Consider the following 20,839-nt stretch of genomic DNA (forward strand, 5'->3'; position numbering starts at 1 on the left):
CATGAGATCATGAGCACATGAGACCATGAGCTAAGAAGTCTGGGTTTAAGGTAACAAAAGGTTTTTTACACAGGATGTGTTAGGGTATATAACATGCAGGTGGGAATTTTCTTGACTCAAAGTTGTCCTGAGGGCAGAAACATTTGTGATTGGTTCAATCTGACAACCAATCGCAAGAGAGGAGAGAATTGCAGAGGCGGCGCCACCATTTCCAATCTCAACCGTCAAAATCTCACCGCGGTGGCAGGCAAGAGGAACTGGTTATAATCATTTCTGCCCTCAGGACAACTTTGAGTCAAGAAAATTCCCACCTGCATATAACATTGGCGAAAGGGACTAGCCTTCGCCTTCTCATGTCAGATGCTCTCTGCGTGAGAATGCCATGGGCCTTCTCATATCAGACGCGGTCTGTGTGGGAACGTCTTATTTCATGCATGAAATAAAATACTTTGTTTAATCTTTTGAGAATCGACTTTGTCTCCTTCATCCAGGTTTTTGAATATTGATAATTTCCACGACAGAAAGCAAAATAACCACTCTTTTACAAACAAATTAAACTTTATAATTTGTTTGTAAAAGAGTGGTTATTTTGCTTTCATTTCGTGGTTTCGTGGGGCTGCTTCTTCAGTTATCAATTTGTTCATAGGCTACAACTTTTGCAGAGCTCATAAGTTTCACATTACTCTTTACTTTCAGTTAACTTAAAACGACTTAAACGAAGCCTACATTTCCACTTAGCCTATAAAAAATCTTAGGGGAAAAAAATATATTATTCTTAAATCTGAATGTTGAGTCATATGGACATGTTAAACTATGAGAAACACATATAGCTATCATGCCGGGATGACATTGTGCAATGTGGCGTGTGTGCACATCCAACTGTGCAATGTGGCGTCGGAGTGACGTCTTTTCTATGACATTTTTGGACGTCCACTGTTGTTTTGTAACACCAGACGACGTCTTTATCGACATCTACCGCACGCGTCTAATGTTGACATCCGTGGGACCTCCGTGTAAGGGTTATTTATAGTCCAAATGTGATCGTTTGTGGACGTCTTTTCAACATAAAATTTAGACAAATTTTACGCTGTTTTTATACAACTTTTATAACTGTAGTCCCTTGTTTCAAAAGGGTGGAGTACGTGTTTTCTGTACCATTGAATATACATTTATGCATTTGACAGATGCTTTTTATCCAAAGTGAATTACATTGCATTACACATTTATATTCCTCATTTATATCAGTTCTTGCTTTCCCTGGGATTCGAACCCAAGATCTTGCGTTGCAAGCACTGTTTGAGCTACAGGAAAACTATATTAAATTGCGTCTCCAGTTATCACCTGGTGCTGAGACAATCAAATGGAGTTTTTGGAAAACGATCTTAAATAATTAATATAGCTGCAAGCAGCGATTACGGGCCCAAGCCGGTGGCACCGCCACCCTGGTGCCTTTAGTTACACTAAAGGCACCGGGCTGGCGCTGCCACCGGCTTGGGCCCTCCATCGCTGCTTGCAGCTATATTTATATATATATATATATATATATATATATATATATATATATATATATATATATATATATATATATAAAAAGCCGCCACCCCGTTGCCTTTCGGGTTCCTGTGCACGACGGGCAATTACGTAACCCCGCTTTGACTGTCGAGAAGAAGTCTGCTTTAGAGCTTGTATCAGTGTGAGTCTTTCTGCTCCCCTCCAAACACACACAGAAAAGGGGGGGCTGTCTGTGTGTGTGCCCTCCCTCCCTCCCCACACACACACACACACACACACACACACACACACACACACACACACACACACACACACACACACACACACACACACACACACACACACACACAGAGAATGGCAGGGGGAACTCTGTCAGAGAGAGACAAAACCACATTCAAACCAAAATATCTGACTTCCTGTTGGTCGGAGCTAATGACTGTAAATCAGAAAGTTGTCCGGCTCGATGTGCACAATATACATACCAAGTTTTGTGACTGTAGATAAAACTAACCCCCCCACTTTTGTCAAAAGTAACACACTTCCTGCTGCCAGTTGGTGGCGCTATAACTTTGACTCACATTATTTACATCCATGTGATCGCTCTCTTACAACAAACACGCTACTGAAGTTTCATCAAGATCAATTAATGTATGAAGACGTTATAACACATCGTGTTTCTCTTTTCTCGCCATAATTTCGTTTCCTCGCCACGGCCAAACCGTTCGAGATATCAAAAAGCCATCCGCAATTTAGCATCCTCAATGTCTTGACTTCATGCTGACCGAGTTTGGTGAAGATCAAATTAAATTTCTTGGAGGAGTATATAAAATTCCAGGGGCGTGCGTTTTCATACAACCCATAATAGCCGACTTCCTGTTCGGCTGGCGTAAAACTTAGAGCACGAAAGTTGTTCGGCCCGATGAGATCTATATGTGTACCGAGTTTCATACTAATTCATGCAATATTCAGTTTGATATAGGGACCAAGTTTTCGGACCCCGTTAAAGGGGGCGCTGTTGAGCCCCCCTGCCACGCCCGGGTACCAGCTTCAGCCCGGCCCTGATGGCCGCAGGTTCTGACCTGTGTGCAAAGTTTCAAGAGTTTTCGAGCACGTTAAGGGCCCCAAAAGTGCCCGAGAAGTCCCACACAGCAGAGAAAGGGTTAAAATAAAGCCCCCCTCCTCTCTCACACACACAGACACTGAGAGAGACTGGCAAAATTCCCATCAAATCACATTCAAACCAAAATATCTGACTTCCTGTTGGTCGGAGCTAATGACTGTAAATTAGAAAGTTGTCCGGCTTGGGGAGATAAATATAAATACCGATTTTTGTTACTGTAGCTAAAACTAATACCCCATTTTTGACTAAAGGTGGCGCTACTGAGCCCCTTACCACGCCCGTTTCTGAAACTTTGCACAAGTGTACTAGGCAATAAATTTAAAGTGTCTGTCGAGTTTCATGCAATTTCAAGCATGTTAAGAGTCTCAAAAACTTTAAAAAAGAATATTAAAGTTTGATGCGTTGCCATGGCAACAGTATTTAAGATATCAATAATCCTTTCACAGGTCTACATCTGCCGTGTGTTTACATTATACACATAAAGTTTGAAGCAAATCGGGTAAAAATAAGAGGGTGATTTTAAAGCATTTTGAAAGTGACACACTTCCTGCTGCCAGTTGGTGGCGCTATAACTTTGACTCACAATACTCACATCCATGTGATCGGCCTCTTACAGCGAACACACTGCTGAAGTTTCATCAAGATCAGTTAATGTATGAGGATGTTATAACACACTTCCTGTTTCCAATATTCGCCATAAATTCGTTTCCTCGCCACGGCCAAACCGTTCGAGATATCAAAAATCCCCTGGCAGTTTTTCATCCTCCATGTCTTGACTTCATGCACACCGAGTTTCGTGGTGATTGGTTGAATTTTCTAGGAGGAGTATTTTAAATTCCATTGCATGTGTTTTTTAAACTACGCCAAATAGCCGACTTCCTGTTGGGCTGGGGTAAAAAGTCAGAGCACGAAGGATATATGAACCGATGAGATCTATAAGTGTACCGAGTTTCATATTATTTCATGCAAGCGTGTTTGATTTATGGACCAAGTTTTCGGACCGCGTTCCAGGGGGCGCTGTCGAGCCCCCCTGCCACGCCCGGGTACCAGCTTCAGTCCGGCTCTAATGGCCGCGGGTTCTGACATTTGTGCAAAGTTTCAAGAGTTTTTGAGCACGTTAAGGCCCCCAAAAGTGCCCGAATAGTCGTAAGAAAAATAATAATAATAATAATAATAATAATAATAATAATCCGAAGGAAAACAATAGGGCCTTCGCCTTTTCAAGGCTTGGGCCCTAATTAATAATCTGTATTTATATGTATTAATCATGTTGATAACAACAATGTTGATATTTAAATAAAAATATTATATATTAATCATGTAAATTTCCTGCACCTTGTTAGGGTATGAATCACAGGATCCAATTGCAAGTAAAAACGGATTTATTTAGGGACAAGAGTGAGCAGCGAAACAGGAAGTCTGGTGAAGTCCGGGGTCGGTAACAGAGCCTTGGTAGTGCTGTCCAGGAAACCAGAAGACTGACACAACCCAGATAGTCCACTGAAACAGAGTCCGACCAGGCTGGCAGAGAGATGCAGGAATCCGTGAGAACAGGAAACATGAACGAGACTGCAGACAAAACACAAGACCCGAACAGGACCAGAGAAACAACGATCTGATACTGAACATGACAAACACAGCACTACATATAGGACTCACAAACGAAGTACACCTGCGACTGATCTGATTGCTCGTCAGCACAGCTGACGCTCATGGGCAATCAGATCAGAGCAGTGACACACAGAATGAGCAAGTGACACACAGAATGAGCAAGTGAACCTGCGAACCGTGACATTACCCCACCCCCTAGGAGCGTCACCTGACGCTCCCAGAGGGACCTACCTGGCGATTGTAAGCATCGATAAGGGAATGATCCAATATGTCTCGGGCAGGAACCCAACACCTCTCCTCCGGACCGTAACCCTCCCAGTCCACCAAGTACTGGAATCCACGTCCCCTCCGCCTTGCATCCAGAATACGGTTAACCGAATAAACTGGTTCCCCATCTACGATGCGCGGCGGTGGGGGAACCGGGACTGGCGATTTAATAGTAGAACGAAAAAAGGGCTTGATCTTTGAAACATGAAAAACGGGATGAACTCTCCGGTACGCCGGAGGAAATTTGAGGCGGACCGTCACCGGACTAAGGATCTTGGTGATGGTAAATGGGCCAATAAATTTAGGAGCAAGCTTTCTACAAGCGGAGCGGAGAGGAATATCAGTAGATGAAAGCCACACTTTTTGACCAACGACGTAGACGGAAGGCTTCGACCTGTGGCGATCGGCCTGGGCCTTGGTGCGCAAACCCACCTGGAGAAGAGTCTCCCTGGCCGTTCTCCAGATGTGTCTGCACCATTGGACGAATTCGTGAGCGGAGGGGACCGCGACTTCGGATTCCAGACTAGGAAAAATTGGTGGCTGGTACCCTAAACTACACTCAAACGGAGACAGGCCCGTGGACGACACTGGTAATGAGTTATGAGCGTACTCAACCCATGAGATGTGCTGACTCCAAGAGGACGGATTCTGTGACGCTAAACATCACAACCCCCGTTCTAAATGTCCGTTGCTCTGGGGATGGAACCCAGAGGAAAGACTGACATTCGCCCCCAGCAACCGGCAAAACTCTCTCCAAAATTTGGAAATAAACTGGGGACCTCTGTCAGAGACCACGTCTGTCGGGAGGCCATGAATCCGAAAAACGTGGTCTATGACAGCCACCGCTGTCTCTCTGGCTGATGGTAATTTGGGCAGAGGGATGAAATGAGTTGCCTTCGAGAACCTGTCCACCACGGTTAAAACCACCGTGTTACCCTGTGAGGCAGGGAGGCCTGTGACGAAATCTAGCGCAATGTGTGACCAGGGTCTCGAAGGCACTGACAGCGGTTGAAGGAGCCCAGCCGGAGGACGAGTGGAAGTCTTACAGCTAGCACAGACGGAACAGGCCAATACAAAACGACGTGTCGCGAGCCATGGTTTGCCACCAGAACCGTTGTTTAATGAGAAAGATGGTACGATTAACTCCCGGATGGCAAGCTAGCTTGGAACAATGACCCCACTGGATAACTTTGGACCGCAATCTCTCTGGCACAAACAATCGACCTGGTGGGCCTCCGGGCGGAGGCACTACCCCATGTAAGGCAGTGCGTACCTTCGACTCGATCTCCCAGGTCAGCATTGCCACCACACGACTCTGTGGAACGATGGACTCGGGAGAAACCGGGCGTTCAGATTGGTCAAAAATGCGGGACAACGCATCAGGTTTGATGTTCTTGGAACCTGGACGGTAGGAAATGGAAAAATCGAATCGACCGAAAAAAAGTGCCCACCGAGCCTGCCTAGAGTTAAGTCGTTTGGCGGACCTGATGTACTCGAGGTTCTTATGATCGGTCCAAACGATAAAGGGTACCCCCGAACCCTCCAACCAATGACGCCACTCCTCCAAGGCTAGCTTGACTGCCAACAATTCTCTATTACCAATGTCGTAGTTACGTTCGGCAGGAGACAAGCGATGAGAAAAATACGCGCACGGATGAACCTTGTCGTCTGCGGGAGAACGTTGGGAGAGAACCGCACCTACCCCCACCTCTGACGCGTCGACCTCTACCACAAACTGACGAGAGGAATCAGGGGCAACCAGAATGGGGGCTGAAACAAAGCAGTCCTTAAGTTTGGAAAATGCAGATACGGCTGCACTAGACCACCTGAACGTCGTCCTGGTAGAGGTCAAGGCGGTCAGAGGCGCGGCTAGTTGGCTATAGTTGCGAATAAAACGTCGGTAAAAATTGGCAAAGCCCAGAAACCTCTGCAGGGCCTTGCGGGAATCTGGGGTTGGCCAATTTACCACTGCCTGAATCTTGTGGGGATCCATACGCACCCCCTCAGACGACACGATGTATCCTAGAAAGGGGACAGACTGTGCATTAAAAACGCATTTCTCCGCCTTGACAAAAAGCCCATTCTCCAACAGCCTCTGAAGCACTCGTCTGACGTGTTGAACATGTTCCTGGAGAGACGAAGAAAAAATCAATATGTCATCCAGGTAGACATATATGAACTGATCGACCATGTCTCTCAACACGTCATTGAAGAGTGCCTGGAAAACCACGGGGGAGTTGGAAAGCCCGAACGGCATAACCAAGTATTCAAAGTGCCCCCTGGGGGTGTTGAAAGCGGTCTTCCACTCATCCCCCTTCCTGATGCGGACCAAATGATAGGCGTTACGAAGATCCAACTTTGTGAATAGGGAGGCGCCCTGCAGTCTCTCAAAGGCTGAAGACATCAACGGCAAAGGATACGTATTCTTTACCGTGATGTCGTTCAGCCCTCGATAGTCAATACAAGGACGCAAGGACCCGTCCTTCTTACCCACAAAGAAGAATCCCGCCCCTGCAGGAGAAGAGGAAGGGCGGATGAACTTGGCTGTCAGAGAATCAGAAATATATTTCTCCATGGCCTCCCTCTCGGGAATGGAAAGAGAGTATAATCTGCCCTTAGGCGGAGACGTACCTGGCAATAAGTCTATCGCACAGTCATAGGGACGATGAGGAGGAAGAGAAGCAGCCCGAGACTTACTGAACACCTCCTTCAGGTCGAGATAGTCCTCGGGCACGTTAGACAGGTCCACCTGCTCATCCTGCAACACAGAACAAGACACAGAAGAACACGCAGACACCAAACAAGACGCATGACAATTCTCACTCCATGACATGATAGAGTTCTGCCGCCAGTTAATGTGAGGGTTATGGAGGGTGAGCCAGGGGTGTCCTAACACCACAGGCGCGAAAGCAGAGTCAATGAGGAGAAAATGGATCTCCTCAACATGGTTACCAGAAGTAATCAAAATCACCGGTCCAGTAGAGTGAGTAACGGGTGACAGGAGTTGACCACTTAGTGCGTTCACCGAGATGGGATGAGTGATGGGAATGATGGGAATACCCAGGCGCTGAGCCAGACCTTGGTCCATGAAGCTCCCCTCCGCTCCAGAGTCCACGAGCGCGTCACAGATATGATGAGAGGTGGCCCACTGCAGTCTGACCGGAAGGAGCGTCGACTCTCGGGAGGTTTCCTCAAAAGCAATGCCACCCGTCAGTAACCTCCTCCCTACTGACGGGCCTTGGCTTTTACCGGACACTTCGCGGCAAAGTGCTCCCCGGCTCCGCAGTATAAACACAACCCCAGGGCTCTCCTCCGCTCCTTCTCCTCCCGGGAAAGCCGAGCTCTGCCCACCTGCATGGGTTCCAGGTCGAATGTTGGGCCGACCGCATCACAGGAAAGTGTAACAGGATGTCTCTGCACGTCTGGAATCGAACTCCTCTGCATCATCAGATCTCGACGTTGCAGTCTTGAGTCCACTCGAATGGCTAAATCGATCAGGTCATCTAGTGATGCAGGTAGGTCCAGAGTGTAGATCTCACCCTGGATGCGATCGGCCAACCCATGCAGAAAAACGTCCCACTGCGCCTCGCTGTTCCACATGCACTCCGCGGCCAGTGTCCGGAACTCGATGGCATAGTCCGCCACCGACCTGTGATCCTGCCGAAGGTCTGCCAGGAACCTGGCCGCCTCCCTCCCTGAGACTGCGCGGTCAAACACCTTCTTGAGTTCCACGCCGAAGGACTGGAAGGACTTCAAGCACTGGTGCCCTTGCTCCCATACAGCGGTTCCCCACAGCGCCGCTCGTCCAGAGAGTAGTGTGATTACAAAGGCTACCTTGGATTCCTCGGTGGGGAACGACGACGGCTGTAGAGCAAAAAACAGCGAGCATTTAGTCAGAAATGCACGACACAGTTGTGGCTCACCCGAATAGACCGCAGGAGGTGGTAGACGAGGTTCCGGACTGTTGGAAGGCTGGACCGTGGGTGGAACAGCGGGTGGTGGATTGGGCGCAGTGGTCACGTGGGCAGACTCGACTCTCAGCTGTTGCAACTGGGAGGAAAGTTCTGACATCTGCGCCACCAAGGTCTGAACTGCACGACCGGCTGCTGTGATCTGTTCGTCCTGATGATCAAAACGTGCGTTGTTCTTATTCAAAATCTCCCGTAACTCGGCCATACTTGCTGGATCCATAACTGGTCAGATCGTTATGTTAGGGTATGAATCACAGGATCCAATTGCAAGTAAAAACGGATTTATTTAGGGACAAGAGTGAGCAGCAAAACAGGAAGTCTGGTGAAGTCCGGGGTCGGTAACAGAGCCTTGGTAGTGCTGTCCAGGAAACCAGAAGACTGACACAACCCAGATAGTCCACTGAAACAGAGTCCGACCAGGCTGGCAGAGAGATGCAGGAATCCGTGAGAACAGGAAACATGAACGAGACTGCAGACAAAACACAAGACCCGAACAGGACCAGAGAAACAACGATCTGACACTGAACATGACAAACACAGCACTACATATAGGACTCACAAACGAAGTACACCTGCGACTGATCTGATTGCTCGTCAGCACAGCTGACGCTCATGGGCAATCAGATCAGAGCAGTGACACACAGAATGAGCAAGTGACACACAGAATGAGCAAGTGAACCTGCGAACCGTGACACACCTGTCATAGACGTCCAAAAAATTACCCATTTCAAAGGTCAAATGTTGAATGTCAATATGACGTCCAAGTTGGGTCGTGGTTGGACGTCCAAATTGTGGACCTAGTTTGGACGTTGAATAGATGTCCAGAATTGGCCATGGACCGACGGACACAATAAAGACATGATCTGCACGTCTATCCGACATCCAAGGTTTAGTGTGTTAAAAAGGCCACTATTAGGCTTATATTTAAGTGTCTTAGTTTACTTTCGCTATATGCCAAAATGACGCATCCGTCCAGCGGGCCAATCAGCGCCGCGGAAAAGACGTGCAGGTCAGTGCTCCCGCCCACTGAACGGAGTCTGACTGATCGGGAAAGTTGACGGATGCAAGCTAAACTGTAGCGTTTATCTTTGCTAAAGTTGTGTGCGTGACTATAAAGTAAGTAGCAGCCTGTTTATACATTGTTCTCAACTTAGTTTATGAACGTTTGAATAGCCCCGCATGTGCAAAAGTTAATGTATGCGAGTGACGATACGATCGAGCTCATAAAGATGTTTGTGTGTATATTTACATACTAGTTTCCTCACGTATTTCATTGTTCTATTTAGAAGACATAATCTATGTGCCTTTTATTCATTATATGGTCTATTTAATATATATATATCGCTCACTTCTAGAGCTAAAGCACTCTTTGGGCGCATGCGCACTAATGTGCTAGACAGAGCGGCTCCTTTTCTGTCATCAGCGCGCTCAGTATTAATCATTTCTAGCAGTGTACTTTTCCATATAATGGCACATTTGGTTTTCTGATTGTACTTTATTAATCATTGTAAATTAATATTCATTGTGGAGATTACTGTTACTATGTTTATTGTGACTACTATTATTTGTTATTGTTATTTGTACTTATCTCTTTTTCTTATATCTTTATTCATAGAAAACCACACACACATGCAAATCAGTTGTGGTGACAATAAATGGGTTATTCCCGAATACCTGATCATCTCTGGTAAAGGTCTCTCACCGGACGCTCTGTAGTGGGTCTGTTATCAACCGGCAAATTCGGCTTCTACTAGCCAACATTTTTACATGGTCCTTCGAGCCGGAGCCCCAGATTTACTACGGAAAAATGTCACATCATGAAGAGGATGAGCCAGTCGTGCGTGTCAGGAGGAAGGCAGCCCTCCCTGCACGATATGAAGAGTATGACCTCAGTGGCTTCACTCTCCCAAGACTGTTTCCAGAACCCATGTCATCACACTCTCAGTTTCATCCTACAGTGCCTTCCAGCCCAGTACCAGAGGGTGCAGCTGGTATAACTCCAACATCGCTACTGTGTAAAGAGCCTGATCGTCCTCAACAGCGGTCTGATAATGAACCATGGGGAACCAGCATCCTCCAGCGTGAGAACAGGGATCTACGCTTTGCCCATGACAATCTGCTACAGACCGTGCAGTCGATGCAGCAAGAAAGAGACACGTTTCAACAGGCTACAGATCAGTATTCACAAGAACTTTCTCAGCTGAAACGACAAATGCAGCAGCTACAGATCCAACTGGAGCAGCGACAGCCTGAAGCACAGTCTTCTCCTCCTACCAGCCCTACGCGACCTGTACTTACGCCACGCAGTTTGCTGAGAACACAACAGAGTGATAAGAGATTCATACCAGTGTCAGCCCCACAATTCAGGTCTATCGACTCAGATCAGCCCAAGCACAGTTCTGAGGCTTTCCTAGCTCCAATAGCTATCCCCAGAGCAAAGCCACACTCTCCCCACCACACGTCACATTCCGAACATGACAGGTGGGATGCTTCAAGGGAGGAAAGAGCCTACTCCAGAACTGAGACGCATTACAGACCGAGTCGTTATGCATCATTGCAGCCAGAGAACACAGCCCCTCAACCTTTTGCATCCGCTCAACGCTCTCACCTGCCATGCGGAGCATCCAGCCCAGTTCCACCTGAGCTAGAGCAGATGTACAGGGGTCCGTCCCCCACAATTCCAGACTTTGTACATCCGAATCCGAGAGAATTCTCACGGCTCAAGATAGCCCTGGAAAACATTCTCCCAGTTACAGCCACGGAGAGATTCAAATTCCAAATACTCACTGATCACCTCAAACTTGAGGAGGCATTGCTTATTGCTGATTCGTACAGTCATTCACTACAACCCTTCACAAAGACCATGGCAGCACTGGATCAGCAATACGGTCAGCCTCATCAGCTCGCATTGCAACGTATAGCAGAGCTCATGGACGGTCCAAACATAGCCAGTGGGGACATTAAAGCTTTCCGACTCTTCGCCCTCAGGGTTCGTTCTCTCGTTGGCATGCTAGAGCAACTAGGAAGAAATGGCACCTTTGAGTTGCAGTGTGGCTCCCATGTCTCCCGGCTCCTAGGGAAGCTGCCGCACGATCTCAGGTCAACTTTTCGACGCTTTGCACATCCTCACCAGGTGCCAATACCCACCCTTCTTGATCTGTCAGAGTGGCTAGAGTATGAAATTCAGGTGCAAGAGGACACATCAAGGTTTGTAGGAGCTAATCGTCGTGGATATCCAACACGAACACGAGAAGTGATCAGAGACTCTAAACCATTCGCTAAGAGTGCCACCATTCTGTTTGGCACAGAGAAAGCACCTCCACAGACAAAGATGACACCTACAGCAAACAAACCTGCTTCAACCCCTTACTGCCCTTACTGTGACCACCATAAACACTCCCTCAATAATTGCAACAACTTTAAACAGCTTACCGTTGACCAGAAACGAAACTGGATAAGAGACTGCAACAGATGCTGGCGCTGTGGGAGGAACCATCAAGTTTCAGAGTGCAATCTAAAAATGCGCTGCAAACAGTGTAATGGACGCCACCTACTGGTACTTCATGCCATCAATCCCAAGAGTGCAGACATTCCAAAGACTACCCCAAATGAAGGTTATTCTGCTAATGCCTGCCTCCTCAACACAATGAACGAGATACTTCTCATTCGTAAACCCCCTGCCAGCCGAAAGGTTCTTCTGAAGATCGTCAAGGTCATTATCCGAAATGGGGCACACAAAATGAAAGCCTATGCCATCCTGGACGATGGATCGGAGAGGACCATCCTTCTGCACAATGCTGCCAAACAGCTGGGCCTAAAAGGTCAGCAAGAAGATCTTCCACTTCGCACAATCAGGCAGGAATTACAAATGCTTTCTGGTGCAGCAGTGTCATTTCACATCTCCCCCCTGTCTCAGCCCAGCAAACTGTATCACATAAAGGGTGCATTCACAGCCCAGCAGTTGAGTCTTGCTGAACATACACACCCGGTTAAGACCTTGAGAGAGAAATTCCACCACCTCAGAGGGCTTCCTTTGAGCCATTTAGAGTCAGTTCGCCCTGTCCTGCTCATCGGATCAGACTACCCCCACCTCATTACGGCAGTGGAGCCAATCCGCCTTGGCCTCCCAGGGGGACCAGCAGCCATTAAGACTCGTCTCGGCTGGACTTTGCAGGGCCCTGTACAACATCTGCAACATGAGGTCATTGAACAACAGTGTCTTTTCACCTCAATGGCACCTCCAGAGACTGATCTTTTCAAACAAGTGGAGAGACTTTGGCAGATAGATGTGCTTCCCTGGCAAAGTGAAAAGATAAGCACAAGGTCCAGACAAGACCAGGAAGCAGTGAAAATTCTGGAGAGCAAGACAGTGAGAGTAGAGGTAGATGGTGTTAAGCGCTATGCAACGCCACTTTTGCATGTAAAGAACATGCCAGACCTCAAGGCCCCCAAACATGCTGTTCTCCCTCATCTGCGAGCCACAGAGAGAAGGCTGGCCAAAGACCCAAAGCAAGCAGCTGCCTACACTGCAGAGATTCAGAAACTAGAGCAGTCAGGTTATGCAGTCAGGGTGGAACCAAGTGCTGAAACATGCTCAACTAACACCTGGTACATTCCCCATCACCTGGTCCAACACAACGGAAAGAACAGGGTTGTGTTTAATTGCTCGTTTCAATATCAGGGTCAAAACCTTAACAAGCTCTTGCTCCCTGGACCTGTGTTAGGCCCATCTCTTCTCGCAGTGTTGCTCAGATTCAGAGAACATTCCATTGCTTTCAGCAGTGACATCAGGGGGATGTTCCACCAGATCAGATTGCTTCCAGAGGACAAGCCACTCCTGCGATTCCTCTGGAGGGATCTTAAGACAGAGGATCCACCCAGTGTTTATGAATGGCAGGTTCTACCCTTCGGCACGACATGCAGCCCTTGCTGTGCAATCTTTGCATTACAAAAACATGTCCTAGACCATAGCCAACCTGGGGAAGACGTTCGCCATTCCGTCCTGAAGTCTTTCTACGTTGACAATTGTCTGCAAAGCTTCTCCTCAGTGGAAGAAGCGAAGAGTCTTGTTGACAAACTCAGGAGCTTATTAGCAGAGGGGGGTTTTGACCTGAGGCAGTGGTCCAGCAACCAGCTCTCTGTCATAAGCCATTTACCTCCTGAGGCAAGATCAGATGGCACTGAACTTTGGATTTCACAAGGGCAGAGCAACACCCAAGAATCTACACTGGGGCTTCTCTGGAATCAACAAACGGACACGCTTTCTTATAAGTATCGTCCCATAGCAACCACTGAGACTACCATGCGTACCATTTACAAAGTTGTGGCAAGTCAGTACGACCCCCTGGGCTATCTTATTCCCTTCACTACCAGAGCCAAGCTCATAGTGCAGCAACTTTGGGATAAGAAAAGGGACTGGGACGACCCACATTTACCCGTAGATCTTCTACAGACCTGGAGAGAGTGGGTGGAGGAGCTGCCAGCCCTGCAACACATTGTCCTTCCAAGGTGTTACACCAGCCCAATCAGAGACACATACATGAGTCAGAGAGAAGTACATGTTTTCTGTGATGCCTCTGAGCGTGCTTATGGGTCAGTCGCCTACCTCCGCACAGAGGATGAACATGGGCAGGTAGAGGTGGCCTTCCTCACAGCCAGATCACGAGTGGCACCCAAAAAACAGCAATCAATCCCTCGTCTGGAACTCTGTGCTGCTCTGACTGGGGCACAGCTCGCTAAAGTAGTCAGAACAGAACTGAATCTTCCCATTAACCAATTCACTCTTTGGACTGACTCCACCACAGTCCTAACTTGGCTGCATTCAGACTCTTGCCGATTTAAAGTGTTTGTCGGAACCAGAGTCGCCGAGATCCAGGACATCACAGACCGGCACACATGGCGTTATGTACCATCAGCTCATAACCCAGCAGACGATATAACACGAGGGAAAAGCTTAAATAAGATGGGACCAGACAGCTATTGGTACCAAGGGCCATCCTTTCTCAAAGATCCTTCAAATTTGTGGCCGGAAATCCCACATCCTGTGGCTGCAGATGAAGACGAGCTTCGTAAAACAGTTCCCTGCTTCCTTACCTGCTTCACAGCCAGCTTGTCATTCCCTGATATCAGCCTGTATAAAACTTTCGAAGAGCTAATTGAATCCAGAGCCTGTCATGGGGCGGCAGGCAATAGTCCGACAGCTGATGACTACAGAACGGCCGAAATCAGTGTCCTACAGCAAGCTCAGGAGGAGTGCTTTACCTCTGAACTAGAGCAGTTAAAGTCAGGAAAATCTCTTTCCAGAAGCAGTCGGTTAAAGACACTTGCCCCTGAACTTGACCATGAGACTCAGCTGATCAGAGTAGGAGGTCGCCTACGTTGGAGCCCTTATCTAGATCCTGATACAGTGCACCCCATTGTCCTAGACCCGAAACACCCAGTCTCTAAACTACTCATACAGAGTTACGACACTAAACTCCACCATCCAGGCCCTGAAAGAGTCTTTGCCGAGCTTCGGCGTAAATATTGGATTCTTCGAGGCAGAGAGGCCATCAAACGGTGTCAGAGTGCTTGTGTGGACTGCCAGAAGTGGAGAAAAAACCCTGAAGTACCAAAAATGGCAGACCTCCCTCCAGCCAGATTACGTTTATTCAAACCTGCCTTCTACTCAACAGGAATGGATTGCTTCGGTCCATATACCGTTAAAGTAGGTCGCAGAAACGAGAAGAAATGGGGCATCCTGTTCAAATGTCTCACTACCAGGGCAGTCTACATTGACGTCCTTCACAGTCTCGACTCTGATTCATTTCTCATGGCTCTCAGACGATTCATCGCAAGACGAGGCAAGCCATTCGAGCTATTATCAGATCAAGGGACCAACTTCAAAGGAGGGGAGAGAGAACTGAAAGAAGCATATGCAGCTATCGTCCCAGAACTGCAAGAGCAGCTAGCAAGCCAGCAAATACAATTCCAATTCAATCCCCCTAATTCTCCACACTTTGGTGGCAGCTGGGAAAGAGAGATTCGTTCCCTTAAACAGGCCTTGATGACAACACTTGGTGCCCAGTCTGTCACCTTCGAAGTGCTGTACACCATGTTGGTGGAGATCGAAGGGATCTTAAATTCCAAGCCAATGGGCTACACTTCATCTAACATTTCCGATCTGGACCCCATCACACCAAACTCCCTTCTGATGGGGCGGCCAGATTCATCACTTCCTCCTGTGATATACCCGGAAGCTGAACTGATCAGTCGACGCAGATGGCGGCATAGTCAAGTCCTTGCCGACCAATTCTGGAAGCATTTCATCAGGTTCTACCTTCCCAACCTTCAGACCCGCCAGAAGTGGCAAGATGAGAAATCTGACCTCCAGGTTGGCACCATCGTCCTGATCGTGGACCCCCAATTGCCCAGAGCCCTCTGGCCGGTGGGCCAGGTGTCAAGGGTATTCCCTGGAGTAGACAGTAGAGTAAGAACAGCTCAAATTAAAGTGGGAGAGAGGTTGTACACACGCCCAGTCGCACGCCTCATCCAATTGCCTGCCATACCAGATTAAAGCCATTTGAATGGTATAGGTTATAGGCCTTTTGTTATTGTACATATTTCCTTACGGACATCTGGGGGCGGCTGTTAAAAAGGCCACTATTAGGCTTATATTTAAGTGTCTTAGTTTACTTTCGCTATATGCCAAAATGACGCATCCGTCCAGCGGGCCAATCAGCGCCGCGGAAAAGACGTGCAGGTCAGTGCTCCCGCCCACTGAACGGAGTCTGACTGATCGGGAAAGTTGACGGATGCAAGCTAAACTGTAGCGTTTATCTTTGCTAAAGTTGTGTGCGTGACTATAAAGTAAGTAGCAGCCTGTTTATACATTGTTCTCAACTTAGTTTATGAACGTTTGAATAGCCCCGCATGTGCAAAAGTTAATGTATGCGAGTGACGATACGATCGAGCTCATAAAGATGTTTGTGTGTATATTTACATACTAGTTTCCTCACGTATTTCATTGTTCTATTTAGAAGACATAATCTATGTGCCTTTTATTCATTATATGGTCTATTTAATATATATATATCGCTCACTTCTAGAGCTAAAGCACTCTTTGGGCGCATGCGCACTAATGTGCTAGACAGAGCGGCTCCTTTTCTGTCATCAGCGCGCTCAGTATTAATCATTTCTAGCAGTGTACTTTTCCATATAATGGCACATTTGGTTTTCTGATTGTACTTTATTAATCATTGTAAATTAATATTCATTGTGGAGATTACTGTTACTATGTTTATTGTGACTACTATTATTTGTTATTGTTATTTGTACTTATCTCTTTTTCTTATATCTTTATTCATAGAAAACCACACACACATGCAAATCAGTTGTGGTGACAATAAATGGGTTATTCCCGAATACCTGATCATCTCTGGTAAAGGTCTCTCACCGGACGCTCTGTAGTGGGTCTGTTATCAACCGGCAAATTCGGCTTCTACTAGCCAACATTTTTACATAGTGGGTCTCGGCGTGTTTTTATGATTGAATAAAATTAATTTGGTAACACTTTAGAATACTGTATCTTACTTACTGCATAACTAATAAGGAATTATTGAAGAACTAGTAGGTAATTCTTCATTAACTACTTCTTCACTGCTGTTAACAACTAAGGAAGTTGTGTTAACTAATCAGTATGTAGAATTTTATGATTGTATCAAGTAACAGTTAGTTAAAGGAACACTCCGACTTTTTGGGACTTTAGCCTATTCACCTTATCCCCCAGAGTTAGATAAGTCCATACATACCTTTTTCATCTCCGTGCGTGCTATAAGTCTGTTTGACGCACCCACCGCTAGCCTAGCTTAGCACAAAGACTGGATGTAAATGGTTGCAGCTAGCATACTAATCCAAATAAGTGACAAAATAACGCAAACATTTTCCTATTTACATGTTGTGATTTGTATAGTCACAGAGTGTACAAAAAACAAAGTCACATGAGACACAGACATATTTTAACCGTATAAATACTGGGAACTATATTCTCTGAAGGCGAAGCACTGCTACTTGGGCGGAGTGATAACCGCAGCACCTGAGACGCGCCGTGGTGAGGAGCAGAGAGTTCGTTCAGAGTTTGGGTAACAGAGTCAGCAATTTATAAATAGTAAAAGCGTAGTTTACAATCATGGATTTTCGCTGTATTGTAAAGAACTGTGACAATAAACAGGGGAGACCAGGTAATACCATGATGTTTCATAGAATTCCAACTAAAAACGCTGACCGGATGAAGAAATGGCTACTTGCTCTGGATATTGATCAAAACACACCTGAGACAAAATGAGATTATCAAGGGACATGATGTTTGCTCGGTACATTTCACTGAGGACGACTATTTTCAAAAAATGGAATTTGCCACAAGGTCCATGAAACGTGTGCTGATACAGCCATCCCATCGATATCACATACAGGACAAAGTGGAGCGGCTGCGGTAAGTGTTCCGTTATATTTTTAAATGTTTAGCCTAACGTTACTGTAACAGTGCCATTAGCTAACTTAGATCTAATGTAACGTTAGTGACACTATTATATGAATAGGGTGGTAACTACTATTGCAGTGTTTACGGGCTCCATGTATCCCCTGTAATGTTAGTATTGTTGCCTCGAACGCGCTCTGTCGTCCCAGTGACACTTGAGCGGAGCTAGAGTCACTCACGTCACGTTGGTTTTGTTGACAGAAGAAACAACGGCGCGTCTCAGGTGCTGCGGTTATCACTCCGCCCAAGTAGCAGTGCTTCGCCTTCAGAGAATATAGTTCCCAGTATTTATACGGTTAAAATATGTCTGTGTCTCATGTGACTTTGTTTTTTGTGCACACTGTGACTATACAAATCACAACATGTAAATAGGAAAATGTTTGTTTTATTTTGTCACTTATTTGGATTAGTATGCTAGCTGCAACCATTCACATCCAGTCTTTGTGCTAAGCTAGGCTAGCGGTGGGTGCGTCAAACAGACTTATAGCACGCACGGAGATGAAAAAGGTATGTATGGACTTATCTAACTCTGGGGGATAAGGTGAATAGGCTAAAGTCCCAAAAAGTCGGAGTGTTCCTTTAATAACTAATTAATTCTGTCATACCTCCTGAATAACTACCATTAACTATCTATTAATTAAGGTTCAAGAAAAATAACTATGTAGTAAACTAGCCTACTAATGAACAGTCATACACAGTAGTCACTATAATCCGGGGGGGTTTTTAGCAGTGGAGTGGTGGATAAAGTACACAAATCAAGTGCTTGAGTAAAAGTACAGATACCCCAATAAAATATTTTTTATTTCTTCAATCAAACCAGCTCTCATGGGTTGACCAGTATTAAAGCCCTGTATCCTAACCAAAACCTCTTGCCTCATGCCTGTCACTGGAGGAGTTACACAGAAATCAACCATCAGCCAGTTTTAGACATTTTTGGATGAAATACTTTTTATTCACTGTAACAATTCAAGGACAGATAATGTACGTTTCTGGTAGAATGTCCATTAGTCTATATGACACACAACTAATTTTGAACAACCATAAATCCATGTCAATGCAAAATGAATTACAGCAACTTTCTAGAAATCAGTGTGCAGTTAATGTAGAGCCTATAGGCATATTGTAGGGGTGTGACGAGATCTCGTGCCACGAGATCTCGCGAGACTAAAGTGTGACGAGATTTCTCGTCGAGTGAAAAGCTGTCTCGCAATATCGCCATAATTAACATAGAATATGCCATAGCTACATTCACATTGCATTACGTTGTACTCCGCGGCACCGGCCGCCTCCACTGTTGTTTTGCTATTGTAAACGTCTCCTCTGCTCATCCAGCACGAGTTGCATTCGCACACAGACTGTGACAGTGCAGCAGGAATCAGTTCACTGATCGCGTTACGATGGTGGACGATTTGTTGCGCATCAGTGAGTGAGTCGATCTGAGATGTCTTATAGGGCGGTTCACACAGAACGTGTTTTCCATTCCAGTGCGGTACTTTCCATTGTTTTTCTATGTAAACGTCTCGCGCATGACACAGTATTCTAAAAACGCGGCGCTCAAGTTAAAATCAGCTCCCCATTTCACTGCCAGCGTATCGCATTTTACACAGCAAAAACGCATTCTGTGTGAATGGCCCCTTATCTTGTAGAACGCGCGTTCAGCACCGCCACTACGGAGTGAAAATGAAAGTAAAACACGATGCGCGCAAATTAGACTGCATACATACAATAGCCCGTCTCCCAATATCAAACCTATCTCTGGTCTCTGTTTTGGTTTCTGTTTGCACTTTTGTTTGTTACAGAGAGAGTTGGCCTACTTTGATTATGGTTGCACTTGCACTTAATTATCGTTTGAACTAATAATAAAAACTGTTGTTTTATAGGCTACTGTCTGTTTTTATTTGTATTTTCAATTTGTGAAAAGTAGTTTTATTTGGAGGTCACACACAGCCTCAGAAGTTCTGGAAGCTCATAATGTACAGTAAGGTCTGAAGAGACTCGTGTGAAATCATACTTGAGAGAAGCTAGTCAGTTGAGTTTGTGGTAAAACCTTTACAGTGCTTCTATATTGTTGTATTTTAATGTATTTTGATAATTCATACTCAAAGTAGAACTGAAATAACATTCATTACAAGATGATTTAGTTACAACATTTCAAAATGCACCTGCAGACTATTTTTACAGTCATGAATTTTGTCATTGAGGATTTCTATCAAATATTGTGCAAAAATCTCGTCTCGTCTCGTTCTCGTGAACCCAATCTCGTCTTTGTCTTGTCTCGTGAGATAAGGGTCTCGTCACACCCCTAGCATATTGCAATCTAGGCCAAATAGGCCTATTTTTTAATGATCCTCCTCTGCACCTTTTATTAGACTGAAAAACATAATATTTTAAAGACAGCAAAGAACAAAGAAAGTGTTGAGTAAAGCCATACTCACACCACAAGTCTATATTTAGTGGTTCAAGCGATTGGCGCTAAAACCCTATTGTAATTGTTAGAATTTTCATGGTTCAGCATTCTCCCATAAAAGTTATCAGGCAGACCAAAGCGTAAGTTGTAGAGACTTGAAAGTTTGAGGGATGGTATAGGCTACCCACCCCGTCAACGTCATCAAGGATCGCCCTAATCTAAAAATGTTTCATTATTTCATTTGCGTAAAGGATTTTAGGCTATATCACATGATTTCTTGCACATGCCGATGACATTCATGCTATATGTGACCTGTGATGGAAAACACAGTCGCTGAGAACATTTTCAATTCAACTTCAATTGTTATTTTCACATTCTCTATAAAAAAAACTTAAAAATCATAATAATAATAATTCTCAAACAATGTTGATAGCTAT

The 20,839-nt window shown here is 45.8% G+C and overlaps 2 protein-coding genes across 2 annotated transcripts; both read left to right on the plus strand.

The window, feature by feature from the left end:
* Positions 1-9,383: 9,383 nt before the first annotated feature.
* On the plus strand, positions 9,384-13,266 carry LOC307001228 (uncharacterized protein; the record flags this gene model as incomplete). The annotated part of the gene is made up of 3 exons (XM_079617451.1): positions 9,384-9,597; positions 10,097-13,137; positions 13,224-13,266. Exons 2-3 carry the CDS (start codon positions 10,289-10,291, stop codon positions 13,264-13,266), a joined length of 2,892 nt encoding a protein of 963 aa, XP_079473577.1. The 5' UTR covers positions 9,384-9,597; positions 10,097-10,288.
* Positions 13,156-16,980, plus strand: LOC307001459 (uncharacterized protein). Its single transcript, XM_079617961.1, has 2 exons — positions 13,156-16,329; positions 16,829-16,980. The coding sequence occupies exon 1, from the start codon at positions 13,277-13,279 to the stop codon at positions 16,034-16,036; it is 2,760 nt and encodes a 919-aa protein (XP_079474087.1). The 5' UTR covers positions 13,156-13,276; the 3' UTR covers positions 16,037-16,329; positions 16,829-16,980.
* Positions 16,981-20,839: the final 3,859 nt, after the last annotated feature.

Source organism: Phoxinus phoxinus, assembly GCF_949152265.1.
Source record: "Phoxinus phoxinus genome assembly, chromosome: 7".
NCBI lineage: Eukaryota > Metazoa > Chordata > Actinopteri > Cypriniformes > Leuciscidae > Phoxinus > Phoxinus phoxinus.

Excerpts from the sequence above, each read along its gene's own strand:
- LOC307001459 (XM_079617961.1), top strand. The coding sequence starts at position 13,277 with ATGTTCCACCAGATCAGATTGCTTCCAGAGGACAAGCCACTCCTGCGA.